The 19,524-nt window shown below is 40.7% G+C and overlaps 1 protein-coding gene, 1 long non-coding RNA gene, 3 other non-coding genes and 15 pseudogenes across 5 annotated transcripts; 1 reads left to right on the forward strand and 19 right to left on the reverse strand.

The window, feature by feature from the left end:
• Nucleotides 1-4,330: 4,330 nt before the first annotated feature.
• LOC148417716 (uncharacterized) lies at nt 4,331-6,113 on the forward strand. The gene is made up of 3 exons (XR_015866632.1): nt 4,331-4,444; nt 5,167-5,271; nt 6,097-6,113. It is a non-coding gene; the product is annotated as an uncharacterized LOC148417716 (long non-coding RNA).
• Nucleotides 6,114-6,667: 554 nt separating this feature from the next.
• LOC148417717 (uncharacterized) lies at nt 6,668-8,296 on the reverse strand. The gene is made up of 2 exons (XM_088423844.1): nt 8,256-8,296; nt 6,668-7,183 (listed from the first exon to the last, which is right to left on the reverse strand). Coding segments are annotated over exons 1-2 (447 nt in total). The 5' UTR covers nt 8,257-8,296; the 3' UTR covers nt 6,668-6,737.
• Nucleotides 8,297-15,650: 7,354 nt separating this feature from the next.
• Nucleotides 15,651-15,769, reverse strand: LOC148417718 (5S ribosomal RNA; annotated as a pseudogene).
• An 82-nt stretch (nt 15,770-15,851) lies between these two features.
• Nucleotides 15,852-15,970, reverse strand: LOC148417719 (5S ribosomal RNA; annotated as a pseudogene).
• Nucleotides 15,971-16,052: 82 nt separating this feature from the next.
• On the reverse strand, nt 16,053-16,171 carry LOC148417720 (5S ribosomal RNA; annotated as a pseudogene).
• Nucleotides 16,172-16,284: 113 nt separating this feature from the next.
• Nucleotides 16,285-16,403, reverse strand: LOC148417721 (5S ribosomal RNA; annotated as a pseudogene).
• A 113-nt stretch (nt 16,404-16,516) lies between these two features.
• Nucleotides 16,517-16,635, reverse strand: LOC148417722 (5S ribosomal RNA; annotated as a pseudogene).
• A 113-nt stretch (nt 16,636-16,748) lies between these two features.
• On the reverse strand, nt 16,749-16,868 carry LOC148417723 (5S ribosomal RNA; annotated as a pseudogene).
• An 82-nt stretch (nt 16,869-16,950) lies between these two features.
• LOC148417724 (5S ribosomal RNA) lies at nt 16,951-17,069 on the reverse strand. The gene has a single exon (XR_015866824.1). It is a non-coding gene; the product is annotated as a 5S ribosomal RNA (ribosomal RNA).
• A 113-nt stretch (nt 17,070-17,182) lies between these two features.
• LOC148417725 (5S ribosomal RNA) lies at nt 17,183-17,301 on the reverse strand. The gene has a single exon (XR_015866836.1). It is a non-coding gene; the product is annotated as a 5S ribosomal RNA (ribosomal RNA).
• A 113-nt stretch (nt 17,302-17,414) lies between these two features.
• On the reverse strand, nt 17,415-17,533 carry LOC148417726 (5S ribosomal RNA; annotated as a pseudogene).
• A 113-nt stretch (nt 17,534-17,646) lies between these two features.
• On the reverse strand, nt 17,647-17,765 carry LOC148417727 (5S ribosomal RNA). Its single transcript, XR_015866747.1, has one exon. It is a non-coding gene; the product is annotated as a 5S ribosomal RNA (ribosomal RNA).
• A 113-nt stretch (nt 17,766-17,878) lies between these two features.
• On the reverse strand, nt 17,879-17,997 carry LOC148417728 (5S ribosomal RNA; annotated as a pseudogene).
• A 113-nt stretch (nt 17,998-18,110) lies between these two features.
• LOC148417729 (5S ribosomal RNA) lies at nt 18,111-18,229 on the reverse strand (annotated as a pseudogene).
• Nucleotides 18,230-18,342: 113 nt separating this feature from the next.
• Nucleotides 18,343-18,462, reverse strand: LOC148417730 (5S ribosomal RNA; annotated as a pseudogene).
• A 113-nt stretch (nt 18,463-18,575) lies between these two features.
• On the reverse strand, nt 18,576-18,694 carry LOC148417731 (5S ribosomal RNA; annotated as a pseudogene).
• Nucleotides 18,695-18,776: 82 nt separating this feature from the next.
• Nucleotides 18,777-18,895, reverse strand: LOC148417732 (5S ribosomal RNA; annotated as a pseudogene).
• A 113-nt stretch (nt 18,896-19,008) lies between these two features.
• Nucleotides 19,009-19,128, reverse strand: LOC148417733 (5S ribosomal RNA; annotated as a pseudogene).
• Nucleotides 19,129-19,241: 113 nt separating this feature from the next.
• On the reverse strand, nt 19,242-19,360 carry LOC148417734 (5S ribosomal RNA; annotated as a pseudogene).
• Nucleotides 19,361-19,473: 113 nt separating this feature from the next.
• The window catches only part of LOC148417735 (5S ribosomal RNA), a 119-nt pseudogene continuing 68 nt past the window's right edge, over nt 19,474-19,524 (reverse strand).

Consider the following 19,524-nt stretch of genomic DNA (forward strand, 5'->3'; position numbering starts at 1 on the left):
TTTTTATCAACTATGCCACTTAAGGGTTACCAATGGCATATGATTTGGATGTTTTCATGTCCAGGAAAAAAATGGGCTTTACTGGGTTAAGTAATATTCTGTAAACTGCTTAGCCTATGAGCTCCAAGGGCCCACTTTTGTGCCCAGCGCAAAGCGCATTCTGATGACTCACATGGTTGAAGTTTGTTAAGGTGTTTTTCTTAGCGACACACAGGTTGAGACTGGTGTTTGCGTCAATGTAGGAGTGAACAAAGCTGATATAATTCCTGTCGAACATGGTGGAAACTTAACAGGCACCCGTTGTCATGCCAAAAGTACATTTATAAGTACATTCAAAAAGATTGAATGTCGAATGTCGAACAACTTGTCGAAAGTTGTTTGTATTATATGTCTGTGAGTGACAAACATACACACACACACACACACACACACACTCAAACACATATAGTTGTGCTATGTAAGGGTGGGTGTTTATAAAAATAACCAAAAAATAATAATAACAACAATTATATATATATAATAATATAATAATAAAATAAATAATAAATAATAATAATAATAATAATATATATATATATATATATATATATATATATATATATATATATATATATATATATATATATATATATATATATATATATATATATATATATAATATATATATAAATAATAATATAATTATGAGTCAGATCGCAGTGGGCAACACCCTGAACTGGTTGCCAACCAATCACAGGGAACACCGTGACTAACAACCATTCGCGCACCCAATCACACCTAAGGACAAATTAGTATGCCTCGGCCACATTTTGTGACTCTTTGGCTACCCTCACACCAAGGGGAAAATTTTGATATGTGATTTTCTGGCAATTTTACAAGCATAATGTATTCTCAAGCCCTCTACAGACATAAACAAACTGTTTTTTGTTTTTTTTTAACTCATGGATCTCGTTGTTCTCTTTTGTCCAGGTAGTCATTGTGTCAAACACCAGTCGGGATGTGGAAAAAACACTGGAGAAATTATGTTTTTCTTGATGAAGGTACACATTATAAAGGTTTCAACTTTCGAGATGCTTGTTTTTTCCACATTTGACATTTCCCATTCTCGTCTCGATGTGCATGCACTAATTCGCTTGCTAAACAGCTACTCAGAGTTAAGATTGTTCCGATGTAACATACTGAACTGGCCTGAAACCGGTTTCCGACACCCCGCAACAAATCTGATTAGTTCTGACCACCGACGTCGGCTTTTGAGTGTAGAAGGCCTTAGACCCTTGCTACTTCAATCATAAATGATGTATATTTACTGCATATTTAAATGTATACAGTCAGAAAAATTGATAATTTCATGAAACCCTTCATTGTACATGGCATCATAGAGAACGAAGCATTCATGCATTCACACAAATTCCCAAAGAAAGAAAACTAGAATTTGCTTAGTACGAACATGCATATGTACCAGTTTTTACACCAGTGACTTGCACTTAACCATGTAGAGTCCCAACTGTCTACTATTAAATGACATACCAAATGCCTGCACAACACAAAAACAAAATTAATGGATTTCATCTCAGATTCAAATAACGCCATGGTTTGTCATTGTAACCGGGGGTCTGGAGTAATGCATGACAAAAGGCGCTCGTATATTGTTTGTATGCAGAGAATTTTGTCGTTTTTTTTTGTACATGACATAAGTTTAGTTTAAGGTCATTGCACTGGATGTGCAATCAAATGGCAAATCCATATTTCCGGATATGTAGGTGAGAGTAATGTAAAAGTAATACAATAATTGTGGAATGCCTTACATTTCAAATGCAGTAATATTTTATTGTAACTAATTACTTTGAAATGACAGTAATAAGTAATAAATAATGCATTGCACTTGTGAAGTAACTTGCCCAACACTGCTTGTAACATACTTTGAGATAAAATGTTACATTATGAAATAAAGGCCATGAAATTGACTAATGGTAGTGAAATTCTTTTTTACTCAGGACATGCACATGCCTTTTGGAAATCTCAGATGAATCGTCAAGTTGGCTGATGCTTGAGACATCAGAGACGGAAATGATGATTGCCTTGATAATCCAGTTTAGTTGTTACAGTTCAAGGAATCATCCGACCTATTTTTTTGTCCAATTTAGTAAATCACAGCGGTGTTACCACAGGCTTCGATCCATTCCAGGCCATGTCCAAAATCCAAAATGCTGCCTGTATTTTCTGTATTTGCAAGGAACATATTTAACATTAAAACATGAAGAAGGTTATGAAGAAAGAAAGGTTATGAATTAAAAAAGACAAACATAAACAATGGAAGATGTCACATTAATATTAGTTATTGAAACTAATGCCACACTGTAATGGTTTTTCAAATAAAAATCAAGTGATCAAAATGAAACGTTTTTGGGAAGCTGAATGTTGAGATGGAGACTTTCTTTCTTTCAGTGCATTTAACTTTCATGGCATATGTTGTCTGACTATAACTTGAAATGGGCCTCCTCTGTCTAGTGTTTTTCTGCATGTGGCTCTCACTTGAAAAAGTTTGGACTTGCCTGCATTGGCAGTCAGTACTTTGAAATCTTGACTCATTGGAAGTTTCAGAACACAAGTGCCTTGAAACTCTTTTTATATTGTGCACTTAATTCATGCTTGATATCATTTCTCATACAGTAGTACATCATGGGTTTTTAAATGCTTTGTGGATAAGATTTTTACGCCTTCACTTATTTCAGATCACACATTCTCCATCTAGATTTGAATTTTGCCCCTCAGTGTGCCAACAACACAAAAACATTCCATTGTTTCTGCGGCTGAAGTAAGAGAGAAATTTCAATCGTGTCATCAGTTAATTTCAAAGTAAATGTTTTGGAAGTCTGAGTGGAAATAGCTTTCCCGCCCTGACCTCATCATTTGTCAGTTGTTTGACAGCCAAAGCAAAGATTCCCCTGATACACTCATCTGGGCTTGACTAGACCATGGTATGCAGGTTGCATGATTGCATCACATGCATTCCAGGTTGTGGAGCACATTACGATTGTCGGTAAAAATCCAATCCGGTGTGTGTCCAAAAAAAAAAAAAAAAAGAAAAGGAAAGGGAGTCTGTATCCCTTATACAGTTGGTTTGAACATTATACACACGCAGTACTCACGTTACAGAAAGGGAAAAAAAAAACAACCTTGGAATATGAAGATGTTTTTCAATATTTTGAATTGGTAGAAAAGTCAAGATAATTTCGATGGACCCCACATATCAAAGAAGGCAATTGAATAATACCAAAAAAAACATATTTTGAACAAAGCTATTTTCAACATAAAACAGCACATGTGTTCCTCAGATATTTTTTTTTTAATTCAGCTCAGTTACAGATGGTCATTCTTTAGTGAAAGCTTGCAGGCATTCTGGCCAACAAGCATAAAAGCTCATCCACCCACCAGGAATATTGTAATCCTCTTAGGTAAAGAAAAGAAAATAATATGTTGCATATCTATCTGCTCATATAGTCATCAAGTTTCAGTATGTGGAACTTAAATCTTTGTTGTGACTTATGAAATGAGATCTTGGGAAAGTTGATTCTCATTAAAATGCCTCATAATTGATTGTGATTAAAATTAAACACTTTGTGTGTGTGTGTGTGTGTGTGTGTGTGTGTGTGTGTGCGTGTGTGTTTGTGTGCGTGTGTGCGCATGCGTGTGTGTGTGAATGAGATGGAGTAATTAGCGGTTCAGTGAGCAGTTCAGCATCAGTTCCCCTATCCTGCTGTTTTTCTCCTGACCACTCAGCTGCTGCGTGCATCGGATGAATGGGCCTTATCCAATCATGAAAGGATGGCAGCATGGAAGGGCCAATAAATAAAAAGAAGGAGGTCAGGATCTTTGCGACTGTGTGTGTGTTTTATGCACTCATAGCCACAGGCCCAAGTGGCCACTTGCTCACCTCCGGTGCACAGGATTTCAGGCTTTGTGTTGGCTACCATATTGAAGTTCAGTTAGAGTCCTACATCTTCCAGGTATTTTGCAGTGCCACTGATTTTTACTCTGCACCCGCTTACACCAAGTTGTTAGTGCATTGCTGCATGTGTACTAGGCGGAAAGATTTTGCAATAAGTCAGACAAGTAAACAGTAACATTTCAGTCACTAGTTACAACATTATACTGTAGAAAATGCCAAAATGGCAAAAATTGAAGTTTGGGAGCACACAGCCGGACAATGAATGTCAGTCATAAATTCGCTTGTGGGTGGGAACGGTTGTAATGGATACTGGTTTCCCACGGGAGGTTCGGCTCATGGTGAAAGTGGCCTCTTGACATTGTTTTTGCGCCTTTAGTCACCATGCTGGGGTACTCTCAAGCGCTCTGCGACCCTTGTGAGGATATGTGGTCAAGATGATGGATAGATGTTTTGTGGCTTTGAACAGCGTCATGAAGGGGGCAAGGCAGGCATATGGTGAGAGGTACTTTACGTCTTCAATCAATGAGAGGTTTCTGTTTAGAAATATAGGTAACATAAATCCTCATATTAAATGAGAAATTAAATCTCAAATTTGCGAAATGTTATTTCCATGACTATACATAGTATTCACTGATGTCACAATCTTGCGAGAAGGCACCCTTTTGTGTGTCAAGCTTATACTTGTTTATATCATCGGTTATTGAAAATGTCAGAATTATCTTCTTCTAACATTACTTCTGTAAAGAGAATGTATGCAAAAGGTTTGGATAAACAGTCCCCAGAGCGATACAAGTTGAAACTTTGCTTGATGAACGGAATCGATCTGTACGAAGCGAAGGACAACTTTTCAACTGACTGAAAACTTGCCGAATATCACGTATCCCGATATTGTCAATAATTTAGTTAACACTGGAGGGTTTCAAATCACTTGAGATCTACAACTATTTCATGTGTGGATGGGTAAAAATTGTCCAGCATCTCTCCGTCAATTATCAAATTCTCATCATTAATGATATTACATTACATTACATTAATAATAACATTAATTAACAAAGTAACTAGTCTGAAATACATGGAGATGAAAGACATCAGCATCAACATCCGTCGAAACTTGCAGGATCTCAACCATAAGTGTGAGTCATATATACAATCTGCGTCACCCTGAATCGAAGAATAAACAGCACCTTCATATGATTGACTTTTGCACGTTTTCTTAGACGCTCGCCTTCAGCCTTACCTGGACCAGATCAATCAGATTGAGGAGCAAGTCTCTACGTTGGAACAAGCTGCTTACAAACTGGATGCATATTCCGAAAAATTAGGTGAGAAACACAAGGTAACGTGTTTGATTGTTTTAGTAAGAAGCGGACTTTTTAAGATGAAAACAGTGGAGATCAGTAGCAAGTCTCATTGTCAAATATGAAATATACTTGAATTTTGTGTCAATCTGCAAAGGACTGCAATCCGTGGCCTATAAGCTGCCATATTTACATGCAAATAAAGGCAAGTCCCCCAAAAATAACATTTTCTACATTAGTCTAAGCGCAAACTCGTGATTAGAATTGCGTTTGTGGACTACCAAAATCAAAAAGTATCCATCAAACGTTACATGAACTTTTAAGGAATACAATGGAATATATTAGGCCTTCCAAATTCTGTCATTTTTTGGAGAGGGGGATTTTTTGTTTCAAAAGTACTAGTGTTATCGGTATTTGGTAGCAGTATCGGTGGCTGCTCAAGAGTTAAGTACTCGTACGGGTATAGATGTGAAAAAAAAATGGTATCGAACATCTGTACACAACGTAGTGACAAAGCACCACTTTTGTCTTAATGAAGTTTCTCAATCCACATCGACGTGATTGCTTGGCGTCAAGACACTACGAGATGGTATCAAAACTCCCTTTTTTGTTCAACGAAGCTCATAAACTCACCCAAACAGTTTCGCGCCATAAGACGACGCCAAATCATCACTTCATGCCGTAGCACAAAAACATCTGCTAATATTTGCTTTTTGTAATGACCGATTTTCATCGTTAAAAAAACAACAACAAAATGGGCTCTGCTTACCACGGATCAAATAAATAGCTACTGTATATACAGAAATGAATAAATAGATTTATTCGAATTATTTTCCTCCATGTGTTCAGGTTTACCCACTCTGGCTCTGCCCGTTTCTCCCGCCCCCCCGGGAGGGGGATGGTCCACCCCAAAGGGTAAGAGGAGGAGCCGTACGTGGACATCGGCGCGTACGCTTTGAGGCAACGGCGTCCGCGCGGCGACTGGAGAAGTTCGTCCGGGACGACCACGGGTACGTCTCGCGCTGATTTGCGCTGCGTGGCTCAAATGACACATTTCGAGATGCTTGTGCAACAGCGTGAATAATTACAGTGTGTGGAAAAAATTGCAGAATGATATTGAATTGCGTATATGACCTTTAATTAGATGAATTGCAGGATAGAACAAAAATAACAGATGGACAAGTGAAGCTTTATGAAGTACTTGAGATTTTTTTTCTTAGTGTTCTAGATGGCACTTCAGATTTAACGATGCGGTGGAAATGTAATCGTTTCCACTCAACTAGCATTTAAACCAATAGCACCATCTAGAGGAATAAAAAAGTGCTTTGTGACGCTTTTTTCTCCTCACCAATTAATATGAACTTGTTTTATTTTACACTTTCATAAACGGAGTCGTAGGACTTATCTAAACAGTTTAAAACTGCCATGGCTTGAATTGATGTAAAAATATTGACATTAGAAATGAGGTGACATTAGGTCCACTCCACGTCTTAGGTGGACCAGAAGGACGAAAAGGAGACAGTGGATGTCTCCAGGGGATCCAACTCCTTAATAAGGATGGAGCTCCGGTCCTCATCTCGTAGGCTGCAAAAGTCCGACGGGGGGTGGCGTTTGAACGCCTCGGCCGCTTCCGTGGCTTCCGGTTCCTTAAATAACGCGGAGGTCAGGGCTTCCTCCTCCTCAAGCGGGACGCCGGCGGACGAGGACGAAGAGGGGGCGGACGCCTCGTCCCGTTCCAGCTCGAGGGGTTCCAGCTCCTTTAACAAGCTGGAGATGCGGTCCTCCTCGGATCCGGCTTGCGGCAAGGAGGACAAGAATGCCTCGGCGCAGTCCATGACTTCCTTCAATTGGGTGGAGACCAGGTCTGCTTGGGGTACTGGATCCAAAGTGCACATGCACGGAGGGTCGGTCTGCACGGGGACCTCAGGTGCCAACACTGCAAACCCAAACAGCTGCTATCCTTTCAATTCACGAGTGCATTGCAAAAACTTTTTTTGACAAACCTGAAATGATAAATGAGAGGGATGCAAAAAGTGTAGTTCGTTTCATGACATTGGAATGAAAACGCAAGCTCGGGATAGGGAAGTTTTTAAAAGGATGTGTCGTTTTTGGGGAAGGATTTTTGTCTATCCTAAAGGCATATTTTACATTTTTTAAGCTTTGAGACATTCACAAGTTTCCAAGTGTTTGGCAAAAGAAAATTCCAAAATTGTTGTTATTAAACAATGTATGTGCTATAGTAATCAAATACTTTAGTAACTCAAGTAATCAAGTACTTACAGTATAGTACTAACCATCTCTATGCTAATTGATTACTTTTGTATCAGGTCATCACTTTAATTACCAAAGTACTCAATTACTTAGCGCAAAATGACCTCATGTAATGATGATTTTTGTACATCATTATATATTACCACCCATTTACAGAACCTCATTTAGCCTAATGCTTAAAAACATTTTTTGCAAAAATAAAGACTAAGGGGCTGATACTACTTGTTCTGGTATATGTATGGGAGGAAAAAGTGGTATAGAACAGCCGTAATTTGAAGTTGATGGCTCTAAACGGTGAGTTGATATTTAAATCATTGTAAATTAACTTGCTAAATCAATTAGTTGTTGAATAGTTGAGTCGTTTTGATATCTCTGTTCAGAGGTATTAACTGTTAGTCGTCAAGATATTCACGCTTTAACTCTTTCAATGCCACTGGCATCAATGAGCGTTTCAACAAGGGAGGCGGTGAACGGTGACATCAAAGCCAAAAGGTGGTAGCGAGTTTGCTCGAGACTGCCCTCTGCTGTCGATTGGATTTGACGTCATTGGAACTGACGTGATTGCTTAATTCACCCCTCGAACTCGTGATTTTGTTTTAGTGACAGCGAGGTCAAACTGTTTTAACAGTATTAATTGTACACGAGGATAAAATCATATCAAATGAATTACAGATGGGGGAAAAAAACTACTTTTTACTGCTAAAAAATGTGAAATAAGTCAAATATCGAGTACTCACTGGTTGGACCGTTTGAACGCTTGGCTGCACTGACCACTCTCTCTTTCTCCTTGTGCCCTGCACAAGACACGACAAAAAGATCATAGTGCGCAATAAAACAACATTATGAAAAACGAGAAAATGCCTTCTGGAAAACTTGCGTGGAAAAGATGATGGATCGAAGGAGGTCTCCACATGACCTCTTTTCATCTGTGAAGCCCTTTGAGACTTCGGTGGTTTAGGGCTATACAAATAAAATTTGATTTGATTTGATTTGAATATCATAGAATCTGGGGTGTACCTAATAAATTGACCATGATTACCGCCACCTGGGGGTAGATAATGTGTGATGTACATAATAAATCCTGTCAAGATTACCGCGGGAGAGAAAATCTTGCGTGTATCTACATACATGATAAAGATGGCCGGGGTGACTTTAAAAAAAATGGAATTTTTAAAGCTAACGTGATGGTGAAAACAAAGTTTTCCCAATGTGAGATGAATGTGCTAGAAGTTGGTATTCTGCAACGGAATGAAAATTTAAACTATTAAAAAACAGAAACATTTATTGGTGGAAATATCAAACATCTGTGAATCTGAAATGCAACGCTTTTCATGTGAAATGTCCAAACTCCCATCGGGAATGAATGGTGCAAAATACAAATATTCCTTTCCGCAATTCTTGACTTATTTCACTGTTATTGTAACTAATTGACTCACGTAGTTCTCGCTACAGGAGCAGTCCGGGTACATTTTGGCGTTCAGGCGGCTGCGACGCTGGGATTCTTCGAAATATCTCTCCTTCTCATTCGCTGGCAGTGACTTCCACTGTTGACGTAAAGTGTAAGCGCACACACATGCAAGCTCCGCACCAAGAGGATGTGCAGAGCACAAACACTCACAATCTGCCCCAGGATCTTGTTCACGGAGGCGCTGTCTTTGGGACATTGGCCTCCAGACGAAATTTGGGCTCGCACGAAAGGCCGCTGCTCCTTCATAAAAACCATGAAGGCGTTCGGTGGCTTTTTAATATAAGGCCCTGAGTTATCGACGATCCGCTTTTTCCTATTGAGGCAACAGAAAAAAAAAAATCAAAAGTGTGCCTAGTCTGCACGTTCAAGGAAATACATTTTTGCAAATGATTCTTACCGGGTGGAGTTTTTGCTTGGCAATTGTGGCGTTACCAATGAAGTCGGTAGTGAAGGAAGGAAATCAGTCCCAGGCGGAAACTCGTACGAAAGTTGTCCAACTCTACGCACGTCGAAGAACACAAATCAAAAAATGAGATTGACTACGTTTTTGGTTTGTTTTTTTTTTTTGTTTTTTTGGTGCGGTACTTACGTCACTCGGACGGGAAGTTGGTTCTGCTCAACAGGTGCACCGCTAAACTGCAAAGTTAAAAAATAAACGTTAGTAAGGTACTTTATATGAGCAATAATCAATCAATCAATCAATCAAATTTTATTTATATAGCCCTAAATCACCAAAGTCTCAAAGAGCTTCACAGATGAAAAGAGGTCATGTGGAGACCTCTTTCGAAAAAAGAAGTCGTACAGAGACATCTTTTCAGTGTAAGGTACACAACAGCATCCCCTGTCAAAGCTCCCAGAAGGGGAAGGAAAAACTCAAAAACCCCAATTTGGGGAAAATCAGAAACCTCCAGAAGGGACCACAGGTGGGAGGAGCCCCCTTCCAGGCCCACAGTTTGAAGTGGATGCTGCATATACCAAATACAGAAACAATATAAATTACAGAAATCATATTGTGCTATATAGTGCAGTGATGTCTTGACAGCAGGCAAAGCCATTGGGCAAGAACCATCCCACATTTCAACCAGGTGGACCGCAGATGGCCGATCTCCTAACCCGTGATGGTCGATCAGCCCAGGACCAAATGGAGGCGGTTAAGTCAACCCTCACCATCTAGCTAGCCCCCTCTCCGAGCCGGAAGAGGGGGGCAGGAAAAAGGAAAAAACGAAGAAAGCTGCAGACAGGCTCAATTAACTAAATGCTTTTGAATATAAATGAGTTTTTAGTTGGGATTTAAAGATTTCTACTGAGGTGGCTGCGCGAACTTCCATAGGTAGGGCATTCCATAGTACGGGCGCACGAATGGAAAATGCCCTTGATCCCGCGGACTTCTTTTAGCCCGTGGGGTCAATAGCAAACCGGCATTTTCTGATCGAATTTGTCGGGACGGAACATATGGTGATACTAAGTTGATGAGATAAAATTTTATCAGTAATTAACAGCACCTTAAAATCACATCTCACGTGCATTGGAAGCCAATGCAGGTCAGCTAGAATCGGAGTAATATGATCGAACTTTCTCATCCTTGTCAATAGTCTCGCTGCTGCATTCTGTACACACTGCAGGCTCTTAATGTAGGACATGGGAAGTCCAGAAAACAAAACGTTGCAATACTCTAGGCGCGACGTAACAAATGCATGAATTAATGTTTCTGCATAGCAAAGAGAAAGAATAGGGCGAATTTTAGCTATACTGCGGAGGTGAAAAAACGCTGTTCTTGTCGTATTAATATGTGTTCGAAAGGAGAGAGTTGAGTCAAATATCACGCCGAGATTTTTTGCAGAACTACTTTGGGAAATAATACAGTTTTCCAGGTTCAACGTGGTATTCTTAAGCAAGTGCTGATGATGAGCAGGGCCAATAAATAACATCTCAGTTTTACTAGGGTTGAGAAGCAGAAAATTGGAAGACATCCATTGATTAATCTCGGCAAGGCAGGCCTCCAGTTTACTGCACTTGCACGGATCCGTTATTTCTAAGGGCATATAGAGTTGGGTATCATCAGCATAGCAATGAAAACTAATAGCATGTTTACGTATAATATCGTCAAGAGGAATCATGTAGATGTTGAACAGTAAGGGACCAAGTACTGACCCCTGCGGGACACCACATGAGACGGAGAAAGATTCAGAGATCGCATTGCCATAAGAGACACTATGCGTCCTTCCCAGGATGTAAGATCTGAACCAAGAAAGTGCTGATCCCAAGATATTAACACAAGATCTAAGACGTTCTATAAGAATATGATAATCAATAGTGTCAAATGCGGCACTAAGATCAAGCAGTAATAATATTGATGAGATGTTGGAATCCAAGGCTAAGAGATCATTCGTCACTTACACTTACACTTAAGGTGTGACACTGGCCTATAGTTAAAGAGATTTTCAGGATCTAGGTGAGGTTTCTTAAGTCACGGTTGAATGACGGTCATCTTAAAAGCTTCAGGTACAATGCCAGAGGAGAGTGACAGGTTGATAATATTCAAGACAGATGACCCTAAGACCGGAAATACATCTTTAACGAGTTTGCCTGGAAGCAGGTCATGCAGGACGTCGGTTTTGCTGCATTAACCAGGTGTGTAAGACACTCCAGGAATACTAAATCAAACTGGGACAGTGTAACCAGACTATCTTGAACCTGATTGTCCGAACTAGCATCAACAATCACAGCCGAGGGGGTAAGTGGCGCTGCCTTTTTTATTTCGTCCCTTGTTAGCTGAATCCGCTGAGTAAAGAATTGCATGAAATCGTGTGCTGAATGGCGGGAACTATGATTAATCTGCTGCTGTTGCGTTAGCTGTGCTACCATGTCAAATAAATATTGTGGGTTGTTTTTATTAAGAATAATCATTTTGGAAAAGTAATTTGTTTTTGCTAACCTAAGAGCCTCTTTATATTTCAGCAAGCTATCGCACCAGGCCTGACGAAAAACCTCGAGTTTAGCTGTTCGCCATTTACGCTCAAGTTGTCTACTTGACAATTTACGCGTACGCGTTTCATCCGTAAACCACGGAGTGTGCCGCTTCGGACGAATTTGAAGTTTCAGCGGCGCAATAGGGTTTAGGGAATTTAAAAGAACCGTATTAAAATCATTCGCGAGCTTATCGACTGAACCAGTGAAAGACAGAAAGGCAGCTGCTGTGAAAGGCAGTAATTCAGAAAGTGCAGCAGTGGTTGATGAGTTAATATCACGGCTCTTAAAGCCTTTGTTGTTGACAATAAGACCACACTGAGCTAGGACTTCAAATGTTATAAGATAATGATCAGACATAGCGTTAGTATGCGGCAAAATTGTGACATTTGAGGCAGTTAGGCCATGGGTTAACACTAAGTCTAAGATATTACCATTCCGGTGTGTCGCTGCTTTTATTATTTGTGTAAAATCAAATGCAACGATTATTGCTTGAAAAGCTACAGTAAGTGGTTCCAATGGGGAGTTCATATGAATAGTGAAGTCACCCATAATTAATATATTATCTGTGTGAGTTATTAAGTCAGCCATAAGTTCAGGGAATTCATCTAAGAATCCAGAGTATGGACCGGGAGGACGGTAAATAACTACCACATAGAATGGTGGTGAGGAGCTCGATCGCATAACGAGAGCCTCAAATGTCTTGAAGGTGTGATTAGTGCTCTTGCTAAGTTTAAAATCAGATTCTGAAATTAGGGCGACCCCCCCCCCCCCCTTTTTTTTTTTTACAAGGACGGGCAACATGTGAGCCCACAAAAATTTGGGGGTGAGGCCTCATTTAATGATAAGAATTCATTTGGTTTTAGCCAGGTTTCGCAGAGACCAGGAACTTTAAGATTGTGCTCTGTAATAAGATCATTTACAAGAAAGGCTATTGATGGGAATGACCTAATATTTATGAAGCCGAATTTAAACTGGGAAATTTTTCCTGGACTATTCTGAGTCCTCATGTTGGTAGTACTAATACCAACAAGATTTTTATGGCTGGGGCTTGCTTTGTTTTTTGAGTAATTAAAACCTCGTCGCAATGTTAGTAAAGTAGGAATTCGATTGTTGACAGCCACAGCGCACATATTAATATTAATATTCCGCCTAGGTACTATGTCACTAGTCTTACCGATTAAAGAGGCAGGGCCATTTTCCTTAATCAACACTACCTCAGCAGAAATCTTATCATTACGGCATTCAGCATTAGGTATTAAAACAGTGTGTGGATTGCAGTGACCTAGACTAAATATGCTATGTGTGTTGTAGCAGTCCAGCTTAGTGCCGGTTAACTCTAGCCTTAACGACTCCACACCCGTTCTAGCAGTCTCGTTACTCGCCTGCGACCCGACATACTCTAATGTGAGAAGTCATGGAAAGCTCAAACAGTAATCTATGTTTCTAGAAAGAGTGATGGCGCCTTCCCAGTTAGGGTGAAGGCCATCCATCTTTAGTAGGTCGGGCCGGCCCCAGAAAGAGGGCCAATTATCTACAAACTGGAAACCCTGCTCTCTACAGAAACTAGCCATCCACCAGTTAAGCGAGAATAATCTGCTAAACCTCTCATCATTGCCTCTTACAGGCAGAGGGCCAGAGACAACTCAATGCCGACTCATCTTTCTAGCGAGATTACAAGTCCTAGCTATGTTCTTCTTTGTAATCTCAGACTGCCTCATTCTAGTATCGTTGGAGCCGACATGTATCACCATGTCTGAGCAACTAGTGTTGTTTGCACTAAACTGGTGTCTAGGCCTCTTGCGTGTCAGCTCCCTAAGATTAGCTTCAATGTCGGGTGCTCTGGTCCCCGGGATACACATTACGGTGGCTTGCGTTTTAAGCTTGATGTTACGGGTGATGGAGTCCCCTATAACTAATGTGCGGGAGCCAGTAGACTGAGATGGAGTTTGCCTCGCAAGGGGGCTAAAACGATTATGCGTCCGAACAGGCTCACCGCGGCTAGCAGGCTTCTTGGGGCTAATGCTAGCCGGACTAGCGGGTAGGCTACGACCCACACTAGCCGACGCTAGCGGCATTGCGGGAGGGCTAAGGCCCGCATTGTCACTATCAGATGTGTACGTCTGATCTACGATTATCAGACTACTCTGCTCTAGCTGAGTAGTTATTCCCCATGAGAATAACGCAGGTGTTGCAAGTGACAGATGCGGTGGAGGTGCACGGAGCCATGCTTACCTTAGTACAGCCGAGCGAATACTTACACTAGCAGAGCTGCACGAAAACAAGGACAAACGGAGCTAGGAGCTGTTCAGAGAAATGGCAAATCACTAGCTATCGAAGAATGGAAAAAGTCCTCAAAAATGAAGAAAAAAAAACACCGAACAGAGGTCCGACGGGTGGTGGTAAAATAGAAAAGTAGAAGAAGAAAAATATCATTCGTCTCTCCAGCTAAGGCTAAAACAGCAGCAGAATTACTGGTTTTCTTACAGTAACTCCAACAATTAATCAACAAACCCAATGTTTGACTTCAAATTTCCTTTCAAAAACACTATGTCATCAATTTGTTTAAACCAAGTCCATTTTTGAAAACTGGACTTTTTTTTCCTCATCATATTGGCCCAATGAGGGACATTGCGGCTATAAATTGGCCTCCGACAGAAGGCCATGTTTTAGATGGAAAATTTGTGGAGGGAAAAAAATATTTAAAAAAAAAAAAATTATAATTTTGATGAAATTTATTGTAACAACTTTATATCAGCATCAAATGTTTCAGTTGGTCAAAAAGTTTTCTAGTTTAAATGAGGATTGACGCAGGGATCAAACGCGTGCTGCGTCTGGTCTGTAAATGGGTTTAATCCAACCTGCTAGGTGATTTTGTATTGTAAAGAACAAAAATGAGCTGCATTTTCTCATATATGAAAAACTAGGCATTTCTCAGTAACGTTGTTTTATGATTAATATTGATGTTGTGCTCATACTATTTTGGACAGTATTAAAAAAAGAATATAAAATTTGAAGTTGTTTTGAAATATATAAATATATAGCATGACTGTATTGGTCCGGCCCACTTGGGAATAGATACATTAAATGAGTTTGACACCCCTGCACTAAAATATCTGACCTCATAGAAAGACCAGAAACCAGCAGTTCGAGTGTATGGCCCGGCATCATCTGGTCTTTGTGTTGGTGCTCCAAGCCCAGAGGCACCAGTGGTAAGGCGGTACGTCCTTCCATATGTAGGTAAACCTAGGAGCAATTTCTCTGCTGATGCTCCCAGATGCAGCCAATAGGACACAGAGGAGTTCTGAAATTTTGGAATGTACATACATAGTCATACAAGTATGCCAATATTTTTACATCTGCTTCATATAATTAAAATTTTCATCAGTTTTCATTGTGCCAATACCCTAACTTTGAATCAATTGCGTGTGTCAGAGAAAATTCTCAAATTTATAAGGGTAAAGTTGTACACTTGTAAGAATGAAATAGAACAGTACAAGTAAATGACTTTATTTTGCGAAAATTAAACTTTCTGCCAAGCACAATCATGGATCTGCATTTCTATCAGTGCTTATCAATTACATTTTGCAAAGCCACACCCCATCCACTCTCTGTGCTGACTATAAACGAGAAAAATATCTATAAAATTGTAAAATTTGTAAGAGTTGTCTCTGGTCCTAATTGGAAAATGTGTAAAAGCTTACAGCACCTGGTAGTCCCAGGCGGTCTCCCATCCAAGTACTAACCAGGCCCAACCTTGCTAGGCTTCCGAGATCAGGCGAGATTGGGCGTTCTCAGGGTAGTATGGCCGAAAGCGGTTATAAAAGAAGGGTGTGAACCTTTTAAAACAAACAAATTTGTAAGAGACATCTCTGGTCCTATTTGGAAAATATGTAAAAGCTTACAGCACCTGGTATTCCCAGGCGGTCTGCCATCCAAGTACTAACCAGGCCCAACCTTGCTAGGCTTCCGAGATCAGAAGAGATCGGGCGTTCTCAGGGTAGTATGGCCGTAAGCGGTTATAAAAGAAGGGTGTGAACCATTTAAAACAAACCATTTTGTAAAAGATATCTCTGGTCCTAATTGGAAAACGTGTAAAAGCTTACAGCACCTGGTATTCCCAGGCGGTCTCCCATCCAAGTACTAACCAGGCCCGACCTTGCTAGGCTTCCGAGATCAAACGAGATCGGGCGTCCTCAGGGTAGTATGGCCGTAAGCGCTTACAAAAACTAAAAATTCATGCTTTATAAGAGGCAAAAGAAGGGTTTGAACCAGTTAAAACAAACCATTTTGTAAGAGACATTTCTGGTCCTATTTGGAAAATGTGTAGAAGCGTACAGCACCTGGTATTCCCAGGCGGTCTCCCATCCAAGTACTAATCAGGCCCAACCTTGCTGAGCTTCCGAGATCAGACGAGATCGGGCGTTCTCAGGGTAGTATGGCCGTAAGCTGTCACAAAAACTAAAAAGTCTTGCTTTATAAGAGGCAAAAGAAGGGTGTGAACCATTTAAAACAAACGAATTTGTGAGAGATATCTCTGGTCCTATTTGGAAAATGTGTAAAAGCTTACAGCACCTGGTATTCCCAGGCGGTCTCCCATCCAAGTACTAACCAGGCCCGACCTTGCTAGGCTTCTGAGATCAGACGAGATCGGGCGTCCTCAGGGTAGTATGGCCGTAAGCGCCTACAAAAACTAAAAATTCATCCTTTATAAGAGGCAAAAAAAGGGTGTGAACCATTTAAAACAAACCAATTTGTAAGAGATATCTCTGGTCCTATTTGGAAAATGTGTAAAAGCTTACAGCACCTGGTATTCCCAGGCGGTCTCCGAGTCCAAGTACTAAACAGGCCCGACCTTGCTAAGCTTCCGAGATCAGGCGAGATCTGGCGTTCTCAGGGTAGTATGGCCGTAAGCGGTTATAAAAGAAGGGTTTGAACCAGTTAAAACAAACCATTTTGTAAGAGACATTTCTGGTCCTATTTGGAAAATGTGTAAAAGCTTACAGCACCTGGTATTCCCAGGCGGTCTCCCATCCAAGTACTAATCAGGCCCAACCTTGCTAAGCTTCCGAGATCAGACGAGATCGGGCGTTCTCAGGGTAGTATGGCCGTAAGCTGTCACAAAAACTAAAAAGTCTTGCTTTATAAGAGGCAAAAGAAGGGTGTGAACCATTTAAAACAAACCAATTTGTAAGAGATATCTCTGGTCCTATTTGGAAAATGTGTAAAAGCTTACAGCACCTGGTATTCCCAGGCGGTCTCCCATCCAAGTACTAATCAGGCCCAACCTTGCTAAGCTTCCGAGATCAGACGAGATCGGGCGTTCTCAGGGTAGTATGGCCGTAAGCTGTCACAAAAACTAAAAAGTCTTGCTTTATAAGAGGCAAAAGAAGGGTGTGAACCATTTAAAACAAACCAATTTGTAAGAGATATCTCTGGTCCTATTTGGAAAATGTGTAAAGGCTTACAGCACCTGGTATTCCCAGGCGGTCCCCCATTCAAGTACTAACCAGGCCCGACCTTGCTAAGCTTCCGAGATCAGGTGAGATCGGGCGTTCTCAGGGTAGTATGGCCGTAAGCTGTCACAAAAACTAAAAATTCATGCTTTATAAGAGGCAAAAAAAGGGTGTGAACCATTTAAAACAAACCAATTTGTAAGAGATATCTCTGGTCTTATTTGGAAAATGTGTAAAAGCTTACAGCACCTGTTATTCCCAGGCGGTCTCCCATCCAAGTACTAATCAGGCCCAACCTTGCTAAGCTTCCGAGATCAGACGAGATCGGGCGTTCTCAGGGTAGTATGGCCGTAAGCTGTCACAAAAAATAAAAAGTCTTGCTTTATAAGAGGCAAAAGAAAGGTGTGAACCATTTAAAACAAACGAATTTGTGAGAGATATCTCTGGTCCTATTTGGAAAATGTGTAAAAGCTTACAGCACCTGGTATTCCCAGGCGGTCTCCCATCCAAGTACTAACCAGGCCCTACCTTGCTAGGCTTCCGAGATCAGACGAGATCGGGCGTCCTCAGGGTAGTATGGCCGTAAGGGCTTACAAAAACTAAAAATACATGCTTTATAAGAGGCAAAAAAAGGGTGTGAACCATTTAAAACAAACCAATTTGTAAGAGATATCTCTGGTCCTATTTGGAAAATGTGTAAAACCTTACAGCACCTGTTATTCCCAGGCGGTCTCCCATCCAAGTACTAAACAGGCCCAACCTTGCTAAGCTTCCGAGATCAGACGAGATCGGGCGTCCTCAGGGTAGTATGGCCGTAAGCGCTTACAAAAACTAAAAATTCATGCTTTATAAGAGGCAAAAAAAGGGTGTGAACCATTTAAAACAAACCAATTTGTAAGAGATATCTCTGGTCCTATTTGGAAAATGTGTAAAAGCTTACAGCACCTGGTATTCCCAGGCGGTCTCCGAGTCCAAGTACTAAACAGGCCCGACCTTGCTAAGCTTCCGAGATCAGACGAGATCGGGCGTTGTCAGGGTAGTATGGCCGTAAGCGCTTACAAAAACTAAAAATTCATGCTTTATAAGAGGCAAAAAAAGGGTGTGAACCATTTAAAACAAACCAATTAGTAAGAGATATCTCTGGTCTTATTTGGAAAATGTGTAAAACCTTACAGCACCTGTTATTCCCAGGCGGTCTCCCATCCAAGTACTAAACAGGCCCGACCTTGCTAAGCTTCCGAGATCAGGTGAGATCTGGCGTTCTCAGGGTAGTATGGCCGTAAGCGGTTATAAAAGAAGGGTTTGAACCAGTTAAAACAAACCATTTTGTAAGAGACATTTCTGGTCCTATTTGGAAATTGTGTAAAAGCTTACAGAACCTGGTATTCCCAGGCGGTCTCCCATCCAAGTACTAATCAGGCCCAACCTTGCTAAGCTTCCGAGATCAGACGAGATCGGGCGTTCTCAGGGTAGTATGGCCGTAAGCTGTCACAAAAACTAAAAAGTCTTGCTTTATAAGAGGCAAAAGAAGGGTGTGAACCATTTAAAACAAAACAATTTGTAAGAGATATCTCTGGTCCTATTTGGAAAATGTGTAAAAGCTTACAGCACCTGGTATTCCCAGGTGGTCTCCGAGTCCAAGTACTAAACAGGCCCGACCTTGCTAAGCTTCCGAGATCAGACGAGATCGGGCGTTGTCAGGGTAGTATGGCCGTAAGCGCTTACAAAAACTAAAAATTCATGCTTTATAAGAGGCAAAAAAAGGGTGTGAACCATTTAAAACAAACCAATTAGTAAGAGATATCTCTGGTCTTATTTGGAAAATGTGTAAAACCTTACAGCACCTGTTATTCCCAGGCGGTCTCCCATCCAAGTACTAACCAGGCCCAACCTTGCTAAGCTTCTGAGATCAGACGAGATCGGGCGTCCTCAGGGTTGTATGGCCGTAAGCTTTCACAAAAACTAAAAATTCATGCTTTATAAGAGGCAAAAAAAGGGTGTGAACCATTTAAAACAAACCAATTTGTAAGAGATATCTCTGGTCTTATTTGGAAAATGTGTAAAAGCTTACAGCACCTGTTATTCCCAGGCGGTCTCCCATCCAAGTACTAATCA

Source organism: Hippichthys cyanospilos, chromosome 9, assembly GCF_059441005.1.
Source record: "Hippichthys cyanospilos isolate Australia breed blue-spotted pipefish chromosome 9, RoL_Hcya_1.0, whole genome shotgun sequence".
In the NCBI taxonomy this organism is placed as follows: Eukaryota; Metazoa; Chordata; class Actinopteri; order Syngnathiformes; family Syngnathidae; genus Hippichthys; species Hippichthys cyanospilos.